General features: G+C 36.8%; 1 protein-coding gene across 1 annotated transcript; it reads right to left on the bottom strand.

Moving 5' to 3' along the window:
* Nucleotides 1-394: 394 nt before the first annotated feature.
* Nucleotides 395-11,164, bottom strand: Mlc-c (Myosin light chain cytoplasmic). The gene is made up of 5 exons (XM_089635242.1): nucleotides 11,048-11,164; nucleotides 10,931-10,958; nucleotides 3,986-4,167; nucleotides 1,534-1,680; nucleotides 395-817 (listed from the first exon to the last, which is right to left on the bottom strand). The coding sequence occupies exons 1-5, from the start codon at nucleotides 11,048-11,050 to the stop codon at nucleotides 734-736; spliced, it is 444 nt and encodes a 147-aa protein (XP_089491368.1). The 5' UTR covers nucleotides 11,051-11,164; the 3' UTR covers nucleotides 395-733.
* Between the last annotated feature and the right edge of the window lie 766 nt (nucleotides 11,165-11,930).

Below are 11,930 nucleotides of genomic sequence, written 5' to 3'. Positions count from 1 at the left end.
TCGATCTAAAATTTTAGATATCACCAATTTCAGACGGAAAAAATCGAAAACATCATATTCAGATAATTCCCCACCTTCCTCTTCCCCTTCCCATTACCTTCAATTTCACAACATACCCATATTGAAGATGACGTAGTCTCACTGGCTCTAAATGGATGGGAGCAGTTGGAACTCTTGTGCGGCGTAATTTTTTTTTTCAAATCAGACTAGTTCTTATGTAAACAGGCACTTCCTTGATAAATTTGGGCTTCTTCAAGCCCCTGCCTTAACCCACGTGATGAAGGCGTGTCGTCAACGATGTGTCACATAAATAAATAACACTTTAATACATCGTATTCACTATTTGGTTTCTTCAAAGTGAATGGGGAAATGTTTTGAAATGAAATAAAGTATGGAGCAGGTATAAAATATCTTTATACAATATATTATTAAATATAGTTATATTTAACTGTAATTTACACTACTGCACAATAATTATATTGTCTATTAGATAAATCATTGCTTGATGGTAGTAGAATAAATACATATAAAGATAAATCAACATTTGCTATAAACTACAGTCGTATAAAATTTTGGAATGAACAATTTATTTTGCTGCAAATGTTTCCCAAGTTAATATTACTCGGACATTTGAAGCACCCGACAATCTTTAGAATATAGAAATGCAATATTTTAATTAATTAATATAAAAAGAAACGAGGAAGTTTAAACTTATAGTAGACAAGGAAGATTCTCAGCCTTGCATGATAAGGCGCACAAACTCTTCGTAGTTGATATTACCTTGCGAGTCTTCCTGGCCTTGAAGCAGTTGTTCGACCTGGAAGAAAATTAACAATTATTCATTATTCAACGTTCTAAGAATAATATTGGTGAAATGACACATTGAAATTATGTATATAAATAATTTATAGGACAGAGTAAATGAAGAAATGCCTAATGTGCCACATAACAATATCAGAACACGATAATATGTATATTTAATCATGTCACAAAATATTTAAGTTTGTTATGCTTATGAAACAATATTTCCTATTTTTGTCACTTCCATGAAATATACTTTATTTGGCAGTTTTTGGTGCAATTTACGTGTTGCTAACAATCATATAAGCATGTAAAAAAAATGCTAACTCAACAATAAATTTGACCTATGATTCATTGGACAAAAACAGGAATGACTCAACTACTATTTATTACTGTAAAATGTCCCTTTTTTTTTCATCAGAGTAAAACTACTATAAAAAATAACTAATGGATACTATAAAATTTTAGGGTTAATTTTAAATTTTAGTTTTGCAAGTTATTCATACAAATACTCTTCGACTTCTATTATCAAATAGGTTAAGTTAACTTACAATAGGTTAGGTTAGCTTGGCATAGGTTAGGTGAGAATAAGTTAAGTTATAATTAATGGTGGATATAAGTACTCTGTCAAAGGCTTTTGAAGATGAACACTGGATCAAATGGAATTTAAAAAAATAAATGATTCACAAGCATGCTCTATTTGTGAATCATTGTAATCGTTTCATGCTGTACCTCGTCATCGCTTAGTTTTTCCCCCAACGTGGAGAGGAGGTGACGCAGCTCAGCTGAGGAGATGAAGCCATTGCCATCCTTGTCAAAATGCCGGAGACCTTCGATGAAATCATCAGCTGTGTCGCCGGAACGGGCTTTGGAGATGGCCTAGAAATAACAAATAATAGAAAGAAATGCATAGTTTTTAGTTGAGGTTTCTCATAACCCACCTCAATACACTGGTCTGTGTTGAGGCAGTAATTTGGCAATATATATTTTAATACCTTTGAATGAATACTTTAATAAAAAAAGGTTCGCTGGATGGTTATAATATGGTTATAGGCTGTACCACTATTATTATAGTAAGGTTCTGGGATTATTTATACAATGATACTACGAGATTGATTACCGTTTATTGTTAATTGATCACAGATGCGTGTTTACTAATTGCGAGCTGGGATGTGAAAGAGAGTGAGAGATGAAACTAATACATGGCCTTTTATGCTACTATGTATAATATATCTGTCTCGCTCTACACTACAAAGTCAAACACCTGACTTTATTGTCCCACATCTTGGTTAAATCAATTACTTCGAATTTGGGTGAGTGCTTCGGTAAAAACCCTATCATTACTTTTGATCCAAATTTTTTCATTATGTTTGAATTTTTTTGTGAATCACATTTTTTTACTATTATCTTTGTAAGTATATCCAGTACAGCGAGAGTTTAATCTTTTTTCATAGTATGTATGTATGTTAACATAAAGATGAGTTAGGATTGTTTTAGTGTATATCAGCCGAAAGTCAAACGATTTACAATGATTTACAATGCTTAAGAATGTAGGTATGACATTTTACACATAAACTCAATTCAGACAAAATTAAAGACTCTCTAGTTCGAAGAATGACGGCTTTAACAATAACGCTCGAGGTGCTAAGTTTAAAAAATAACGTTTCAGAATAGAAACACTCCATTCTCATAGCCAATGACGACAGCCGCTTCCTGTTAGATTTCCAATCCAAACACCTTAACCACAACCTCACTCCAAATACATTACTTGAGTAAGTATTGATGATTACGATAAAATGAAGTTCATTGATATAATATTTTTATGTTCGGCATGAATCAAACACACCGGGCATTCCCCACCGGCGCCATGTGGATCTAACAACAGGAATGTGGTGTTATTTACCTGGTAGATGGGGAGGAAGACTTCGAAGGAGATCCTCTCATCGGGCTTGAGCTGGTGGGTGCACTTCTTTACGTCAGACTCCGTAGGGTTCTGGCCGAGGGCGCGCAGGGCATCCCCCACCTGCGCCACGTGGATCTTGCCATCGCCGTGTGAATCAAACAACAGGAATGTGGTGTTATTTACCTGGTAGATGGGGAGGAAGACTTCGAAGGAGATCCTCTCATCGGGCTTGAGCTGGTGGGTGCACTTCTTTACGTCAGACTCCGTAGGGTTCTGGCCGAGGGCGCGCAGGGCATCCCCCACCTGCGCCACGTGGATCTTGCCATCGCCGTGTGAATCAAACAACAGGAATGTGGTGTTATTTACCTGGTAGATGGGGAGGAAGACTTCGAAGGAGATCCTCTCATCGGGCTTGAGCTGGTGGGTGCACTTCTTTACGTCAGACTCCGTAGGGTTCTGGCCGAGGGCGCGCAGGGCATCCCCCACCTGCGCCACGTGGATCTTGCCATCGCCGTGTGAATCAAACAACAGGAATGTGGTGTTATTTACCTGGTAGATGGGGAGGAAGACTTCGAAGGAGATCCTCTCATCGGGCTTGAGCTGGTGGGTGCACTTCTTTACGTCAGACTCCGTAGGGTTCTGGCCGAGGGCGCGCAGGGCATCCCCCACCTGCGCCACGTGGATCTTGCCATCGCCGTGTGAATCAAACAACAGGAATGTGGTGTTATTTACCTGGTAGATGGGGAGGAAGACTTCGAAGGAGATCCTCTCATCGGGCTTGAGCTGGTGGGTGCACTTCTTTACGTCAGACTCCGTAGGGTTCTGGCCGAGGGCGCGCAGGGCATCCCCCACCTGCGCCACGTGGATCTTGCCATCGCCGTGTGAATCAAACAACAGGAATGTGGTGTTATTTACCTGGTAGATGGGGAGGAAGACTTCGAAGGAGATCCTCTCATCGGGCTTGAGCTGGTGGGTGCACTTCTTTACGTCAGACTCCGTAGGGTTCTGGCCGAGGGCGCGCAGGGCATCCCCCACCTGCGCCACGTGGATCTTGCCATCGCCGTGTGAATCAAACAACAGGAATGTGGTGTTATTTACCTGGTAGATGGGGAGGAAGACTTCGAAGGAGATCCTCTCATCGGGCTTGAGCTGGTGGGTGCACTTCTTTACGTCAGACTCCGTAGGGTTCTGGCCGAGGGCGCGCAGGGCATCCCCCACCTGCGCCACGTGGATCTTGCCATCGCCGTGTGAATCAAACAACAGGAATGTGGTGTTATTTACCTGGTAGATGGGGAGGAAGACTTCGAAGGAGATCCTCTCATCGGGCTTGAGCTGGTGGGTGCACTTCTTTACGTCAGACTCCGTAGGGTTCTGGCCGAGGGCGCGCAGGGCATCCCCCACCTGCGCCACGTGGATCTTGCCATCGCCGCGCGAATCGAACAACTGGAATGCCTCCTGGAACTCTGAAAAAAGACAAAGACTGTGTAAATAACAGTTCCAAAATTTCATAAGAATTCTGTAATAAGGACCTCAATGATCAAATTCATATTATTGATAGAATTAATAATCGTTAATGGCAATAGGAAATATGCCTCAAAAATAATTAAGAAAAGAAAAACATTTAACTTCACCATCATTGAAAAAAAATATAATAAAAATAAGGAGAAAATTCATAGTTTTTTAAATACATTCCATTTTCGATTTCGTTTACATGAATGAATGAATGAATGCAAATCTTGGAAGTGGAATTTAACCCACTTCCCGACATCTTATCGAACTGAAACTCGGCAGATAGATTTGTTGTCGATGACAATGCATTCTATAAACTTTTGGTGGTATTCACGCACACACACATTCATTTCTCTGAAATCGTATAATGGCCCAAAAATAAAAAAAAATGGTGTAGAATAGTAAAAAAAAAAAACATTGTTTTCATTACGGGTGGATTTTTAACTTGTAAATTTGTTCTGTGTGTATTCTTTTAGCACAAGTAAAAAGGGAGATAGGAGAAGGGATTCCTCGATTATAAGTGTTTTTTGTTGCCGAATATAACAAAATGTGGCATTATAAATGCTGTCCAAAATAATACCAACCCAATAAATGCAAAGGCTTTTTGGTTCAATTTGTTTATGCACAAGAGTTCCACCTGTTCCCAAGTGTCTGAATCCAGTGAGACTATGGCATCCCCAATTATCATGTTATGAGGCTGGAGGTAGTGTGTAGGTTAAGGAGATGAGGAAGAGGAAGGTGGGGAAGTACCTGGCTATTCAGATCTGGTCACCAAACCCTTCCAAAATCATTTCAATTTTGAATGGTGGTCTCACACCACTTAGATCTTAAAATCATACGAGGGAACGTTTTTAAGTTCGCGGAATGGGTAGGTAGGTGATTAGTGGGGGTGTCGCTGAATTAGGTACTAATTGAGCAACTCATTATTAGTATAAATACCGAGTTTTATCGTAATTAGGTCTTTATTCTTTGAGCTATCGTCGACCAAACAAGTCAATCAAGGGGAGAATTGTGAATATCGAGAAAATCGAGTTCCGCCCTGTTATAAAATTCCTTACCAAGCAAGGAAAATCAGTTCAGATCATAATGGAAAAGATGACATCCGTTTTCAGGTCCAAGTAAAACTATGGTTTTATAAGTGGCATACCCTCTTTAACCTTTCCGGGAGTATGGACGCTAATGAAAGACGGTACACACATTCGCCAAAGAGTATGGACGACAGGGGTCGCATATTCATATACAATGCATATTCTGTAAATATGCATCGTATTGCCATCTATGGGCATATTCCTGTAACTTTACACCAATTTTAAACATTTTACATCATTATCGACAGAGACATCGGCTGTTATTTATTTTGCATACTATCATAAAATTTAATAAAAAAATATATTTTTTTATTTATGTAAAAAAAACTCACTCCCCAGAGCACGGCCAGCATTACGTAACTTACTCCCGGAAAGGTTAAACAAGGCAGGGAGTCGCTTGAAGACGACCCACGGCCAGGAAGGCCTATCGAGGTGACCACTCCGGAAATTATTCAAAAAGTCGAAATATTAATAATAGAAGATGCCCGACTAAAGAAGAAATAGCTCGCAGAAAAGGTCGGAGTATGGCATGAATAAAGTCAGCGCAAGATAAGTGTTGAGAATGCTCACGCCGCCTCAAAAACAACAGCGCATGGAGTGTTCTTGTGCATTTTTGGACCTCTGTAGGGAATACAAAGATGGAGTGTTGGCTCAAATCGTTACTGGTGATGAAACTTGGGTTCATCATTATGAACCTAAGTTTAAATAGGACTCTATGCAGTGGCACAAGAAAGGCACACCACCACCCAAGAAGTTTAAGGTGTCACAATTGGCTGGGAAAATCATGGCGACAGTCTTTTGCGACTCAGAAGGAATCCTGTTGATCGATTACAAAGATAAAGTTGTTTCCTTAACCGGAGTTTACTACGCTTTAATTCTAGAGCAATTAAAGGAAGCCATCAATGAGAAAAGAAGGCGAAAATTGACCAAAGGTGTCCTCCTTCTGCACAACAACGCGCCTGTTCACAAGAGCCGTGTTGCGATGGCTGCCCTACAGAAGATGGGCTTCGAAATTTTGCCACATCCACCCTACAGTCCTGACCTGGCTCCTAGTGACTATTGCCTTTTTCCAAACTTGAAAAAAGAACTCTGTGGGAAAAAGTTTTCAAGTGATGAAGAAGTGAAGGATGCAGTTACGGCGTATTTTTTAGACAAAGACAAATCTTTTTTTTTTGAGGGTATACATAAGTTAATTGAAAGATCCGAAAAATGTGGTACATAGCTGGTGAATATATTGAAAAGGAAAAATAAATTTGGATTTTTATTTCCACTCCTTACCCCCCATTCCGCGAACTTAAAAACCCTCCCTCGTAGTAAATAATAGATCTTAAAATCATATTAAAATATTGTTTTTTTTCAATTTTACTTTTTGCAAAAATATTTTTTTTTCTGGTTGATGTATTGTTTAATGTAGCCAAAATGGCTTTACAGCAGTTGAAAGATACTGATTGATAAAATACACTATTGAGCACTTCAAAGCTCCAAGCCATTTAACTAAATAAAATCATGGCATTTGCTAACACAGGCATACATCAATACAGAAATAGATGTTTATAATGTATGCAGTCAAATAAAACAAACAGAGTGACAGCAAAGATAAATTACAGAACCAATCGATGCATGGTTGTTTTTTTGGCTGACTAATTACACAGTTAAATATTTCTTTCTTTTGTGATCTAATCCTGGGGTGCCCTTCGAAGTCTGAAACAATTGGTCTGCAGAATATAAATTTGCCTCAAGTAGCCATGCAATCTCTTCTGAACTAACAAGTGCCTGACAATATTTTAATTATAACTTTAGAATACATTACAGACATGTTGTCGCGTTTATCATTTGACACAGTAAAACTTCAACAAATGAATAATATTACAGAATACACAATGCCGTATGACATAATAAAGTGAAGAGAATTGGATATCGTTTTAATTTTCAGTTAACAAAAACCTGTGCATTTATAATTCACAAAAGCATATTTAAAATAATATTGTTCAATTCTTGCTTTATTTTTCTACTACATTTTATTAACCCTCAGACAAGATTAACGTCAGAAAGTCGGAGAATTTGTGTGGATTTCAGCTACTCAATAAAATAAATGGGATATTTCTGAACATACCCGAAAACTAAAAACCGTTTTTGAAAGGTCATGAAATACACCTTTATATTTCATTATTAGAAATAAAAATGTTATTTTTTAAATATTAAAATTAAATTAAAATCAAACATTACAAAATTTAAAAAAATGGCACACAATATATACACCGAACATAACTGATAAGAAAAAAAAAAAAAAAACCGCCAAAAAAAAGCCTCACTTTTTAGTCGTTTCATATAAAAAAAAATTATAAATAATTCACAAAGTTTCATCAATTTTTCTCAAATTGCAGTCGGAACCCTTGGTTTTCTAGAGGCGTACATACATTTTAATTCTTCTGTGGTTAACTTCTAGATTTTAATTTGAAAGCGTGGCGATTTTATTTCTAACACCGTTTAGTTCATATTTATAATCTTGACATTTAGGGAAACAACGAGTTCTATGAGAAAAGCAAACAAAATGATTCTGCGGACAATAGCTGTTTGCAAAACCGAACAAATACATTTTCCCTTAGGTGATAAAATCATCCATGCTATTCTTATAGATTTCCAACTCTGTAGGTACATACATGTTATTTGTTATACAATCTTAACTTTTTCCATGGCAGCATTTAGCATAGGCCATAGATTGATCTAGGTAACTTAATATGGAGTGTTACGCAATGCACCATATGGTTGAACAACCCAAAGGCATGTTACAACATTTGAATGCCAGCAAAATAATCCATTCTTACAACTACATTCAACTTTTTAATGTGTAAAATAATGAAATATAATAAAAAATATAAGTGGATGTGTTAAATGACAAAATTAGAGATAATGTTAAAAACTGAATATATAAAAGATTAGCTGATGTGTACCCGGCGTTGGTGGGGTTACCCTTGGAAGATAGACATATATCATCGCGGACGTTTCTGTAGGCTTTTTCAAGATATACAATTCCGTAGTACATGATTATGATGTAGCACATAAGGTTTAGCCAGCGTTAACAATGTGGTGCTCGAAAATATATTTTTACAACTTGATTATAAAACATTGACTTTCTATAAATATAATATGCGTGTATTATATATGTAAACCTTCCGGAAGAAATTCTCTAAATGATAGTGAAAACCCTATCTAAATCCGTTCCGTTGTTTAGTAGAACTAAGCGCACAAACAGACAGACGCAGATAGCGACTTTATTTTAAACGGTTACCGGATAAATCAATGATAATTCATCACATCCTTAAAAAGTTATATAAAGTCATGGAAAGTGATGAAACTAAAACTTTATTAACTGGGTTTTGTAGGTTAGGTTAGGTTGAAAAAAAAATTTTTTTCATCGTTTCTAATGACTTTATATCACTTTTTAGAAGTGTGTTGAATTGTCACTGTTTTGAGTTATCATGGAACCATTTTAAACTATTTAGAGATATTCATTTGGTTTTATAAAAGTGTTATTGATGAAAAGAAAACTTTTTGAAGATCAGCAAATCCTAATAACAATTGAATTGATGATTTAGCGATGGGCTCAGTTTATTAAGAGCGGCAGCCACGGTACCAGCTCAATATTTTCGTACGACTCAAAGAGTCGACTCAATTGAACGACGGCTCAATTGAGTTCAGTAGGTGTAGGTTATATCCCAGTCCAGATGTTGTACTGTCAGACGCCGTTCACATCTCTAAGTATGTAATAACAATTAATACTTGGATAATTTTAATGGCGCAATTTTCCTGAAATATCTCCTCATAAAAAAAGTAACCGTTCAATTGAGCCGTGGTACGGTTTTCCGGGAGCTGTACGAATACGGCTCATCAAAAAGAGCTAGATCAATTGAGCGGCTCGCTCATGAACGATTCATCGCTATTATGAGGCCACAGAATAAAGAAGAACATAAGAAATGCCTTGTAGACGTGTTTCGTGATCCAAATATTTGGCCAATCGGGCCTTAAATTTCCAAAACTACGAATATCTACGGTTGAATATCAACAATGTCAGGCGAGTGTAAGTGTGACAGAGTGCGTGCTAAATGAAACATTTGTTTCCTTTCAATTTAGTATGAAAGGCACTAGTAGATTTCTTCTTTATTCTAGGCATGATACTATTAAATCATAAACAAGTTAAATCATTAATAGATTTTGCAAATAAATAACAAACATAGTGTCCAATTTTTTTATAACTTGAGTTAGTTCGGTTGCATGTATTTGGAGCATCCAGACGTAAAGTTAATTGGTATTGAAATAATGTCACAAATAGAAATATAAAAAAGCAATGTATGACATGTAAATCTGTAAATGTGTAGCGGACCAATGATGTTTACAGAAGATTTAAGTTGTGCAGAATAAAAAAAGGTATTTTGTAATGTGGTAACGTTTTATGATTGGTATTTACATGGAATGTCGCACGTGCCGATTTGATTAAATCTAATAAAAATGCCAAAAGCAGAAATATGAGAACAACAGAAGAAATGTCCAAAACAAAATAATCAATTCAAAATTTCTGAAGAACCAGTTCTTTTTTCAGAAATTATCTAATAACCCCCCCTATCTTTTTGAGGAAACGGTTCTAAAAGTATAAAGAACCAGTTCCACTTCCGTCTCCGGTAACTGGAACTGCAGTGACAACCGACTTCAGGTGTCAACCATCTCTGTAGCCACACGGTTGACATTTGTCACATGAGAATGGGTCGCTTCTACAACTCGTTCTTGAGTTCAACAGCTCGGCTGTGGAACGATTTGCCGGCCTCTGTGTTTACTCCCTCCTACAACATGTTCACTCCTTTCTCTCCTCAAAAAGACCCTCCACACAGCGTCCCCAAATATGATATAGGCCATGAGGAGGAAATTATTTTCCTAAGGGCCTCCTGAGTGGAGGTAATGTTAAAAAAAAATCTACAAAATTTGGATGAAGTTTTAAAAAAAAACCCAAATGACCTGATTATTTATTTCGCAGCTGGGCACAAAACCCATTAAAAATCGCTTAAAAAACACTTAAGTACCTTCAACTGAAGTTAGTTTGAGTTTGCTTGGTTGTTCATACATCCCAATACTATTTACAATATTTAACAGGTAAAATGACTAATGATATTTCGAAGAGATAACACTCCCACACACTGACAGAAAATGAACTGAGGGAAGTGTGAGAAACTATTTGGTGCCAGACCTCAGCACTGCAGGCATTATTGCTGATGACATCCATTGCAGTCATGTACATGGTCATTCAAGTTTAAATTGTATATATTGCTTTCAAAATACAGCCTTATATGGAATGTGGGGTATTTGTATCAACAGAGCCGCCTTGCTGACTCATTCAAGATAACGTTGAACCTGCGTCAGCGTAAAAAGATTTCACGAAATGCTTAGAACGCCTAAACAAAGTTATTTTTAATCAAATAACTTTAAAACCTGGTTGTAATACATTTATAACGATTTAAGAGAACACCTTTTTAAAATACCTATCCAAAAAAGGAATAATTATTTATACCCACGTCCGTTAAAATTTGTACCATCGTGCACTTGAAGAATTTGAACAAAAACATGATTTCTCAATACTCACCGGCCAACTGGTCCTCTGAATAGTTCGCCTGCGGAATAAAGAAATAAGTTTACATTAATTTAACGGTTAATAACAATGGAAATAAGCGAATTTGTGCAATAATAGTGGAATCATTACCATTTTCGTGTGTAAACCCGGGCGCTGTCAGATTTTGACGTCACAATAGTTCAAATATTTGGTTATTTAGTGTGCTAGTGTTCTCCTCTCGCGGCAACTATCTGAACTAGGCTCAAATCATGCTCAAACAGAAATCTGTTATTTAATTTAACAATATTCCGTATTTGTGTATTGGTACATATATAATTTCAGTATAGAATAATAATTGTTATAAAAATAAAATAATTTTCTTATTATAGGTAGGTACCTACTTTATCGTTTGTATGAATTCAGGCCACCAGTTTCAATTTTTTAAATTTCGAAGCATTCATTGTAACAAAGTAACAGACACAACCGAAATTGGTATTATATGTATTACTGGTGCAGTAAAATCATAGTGCATTGTAATTTAAATTTTTAAAAGAAAATTAAAATAATAGGTATGCACCAAAGAAAGTAAGTATTTTATCTTTTGTCTGAATTTGTCCAAACAAACAGTTCCAATTTTCAAAAATGAAAATTGACTGAAAACACAAATCTAAGATAGTCTAAAGCAGTCATACTAAACCTGCGGCCCGCAGGCTGCTTGCGGCCCGCCAAGCTATTTTGTGCGGCCCACAATACATTTAATATCAGGAACATGATTTACAAAATCTGGCATTCTATATCACGTTAATTTGAGATTAATTGCGACTTTGACGTACATACATTGAAACTTGAAGAGGATAGTCATTGTCGTGTCAACATCAGATCTGGTATAAGAGTGTTGCTACTGCACACGCTAGATCTATCTCCACATACGTTGTATCAAGAATTGTTTGTTACTTATAGAAAATCCCTGGCACGTTGGCACCTAGAAACAGCAACTTTAACACACTTAGCCACATTGGTATATGATTATGCA

The sequence above is a fragment of the Hesperophylax consimilis genome, chromosome 9, assembly GCF_061612785.1.
Source record: "Hesperophylax consimilis isolate HC1 chromosome 9, BYU_Hcon_1.0, whole genome shotgun sequence".
NCBI classification, from domain to species: Eukaryota; Metazoa; Arthropoda; class Insecta; order Trichoptera; family Limnephilidae; genus Hesperophylax; species Hesperophylax consimilis.
This window is presented reverse-complemented; position numbering and strand designations above follow the sequence as displayed.

Excerpts from the sequence above, each read along its gene's own strand:
- Mlc-c (XM_089635242.1), bottom strand. Across the intron at positions 4,168-10,930 it reads TTCAGAGGACCAGTTGGCCG|AGTTCCAGGAGGCATTCCAG; the intron begins GTGAGTATTGAG and ends GTCTTTTTTCAG. Across the intron at positions 1,681-3,985 it reads TCTTCCTCCCCATCTACCAG|GCCATCTCCAAAGCCCGTTC; the intron begins GTAAATAACACC and ends TGTTATTTCTAG.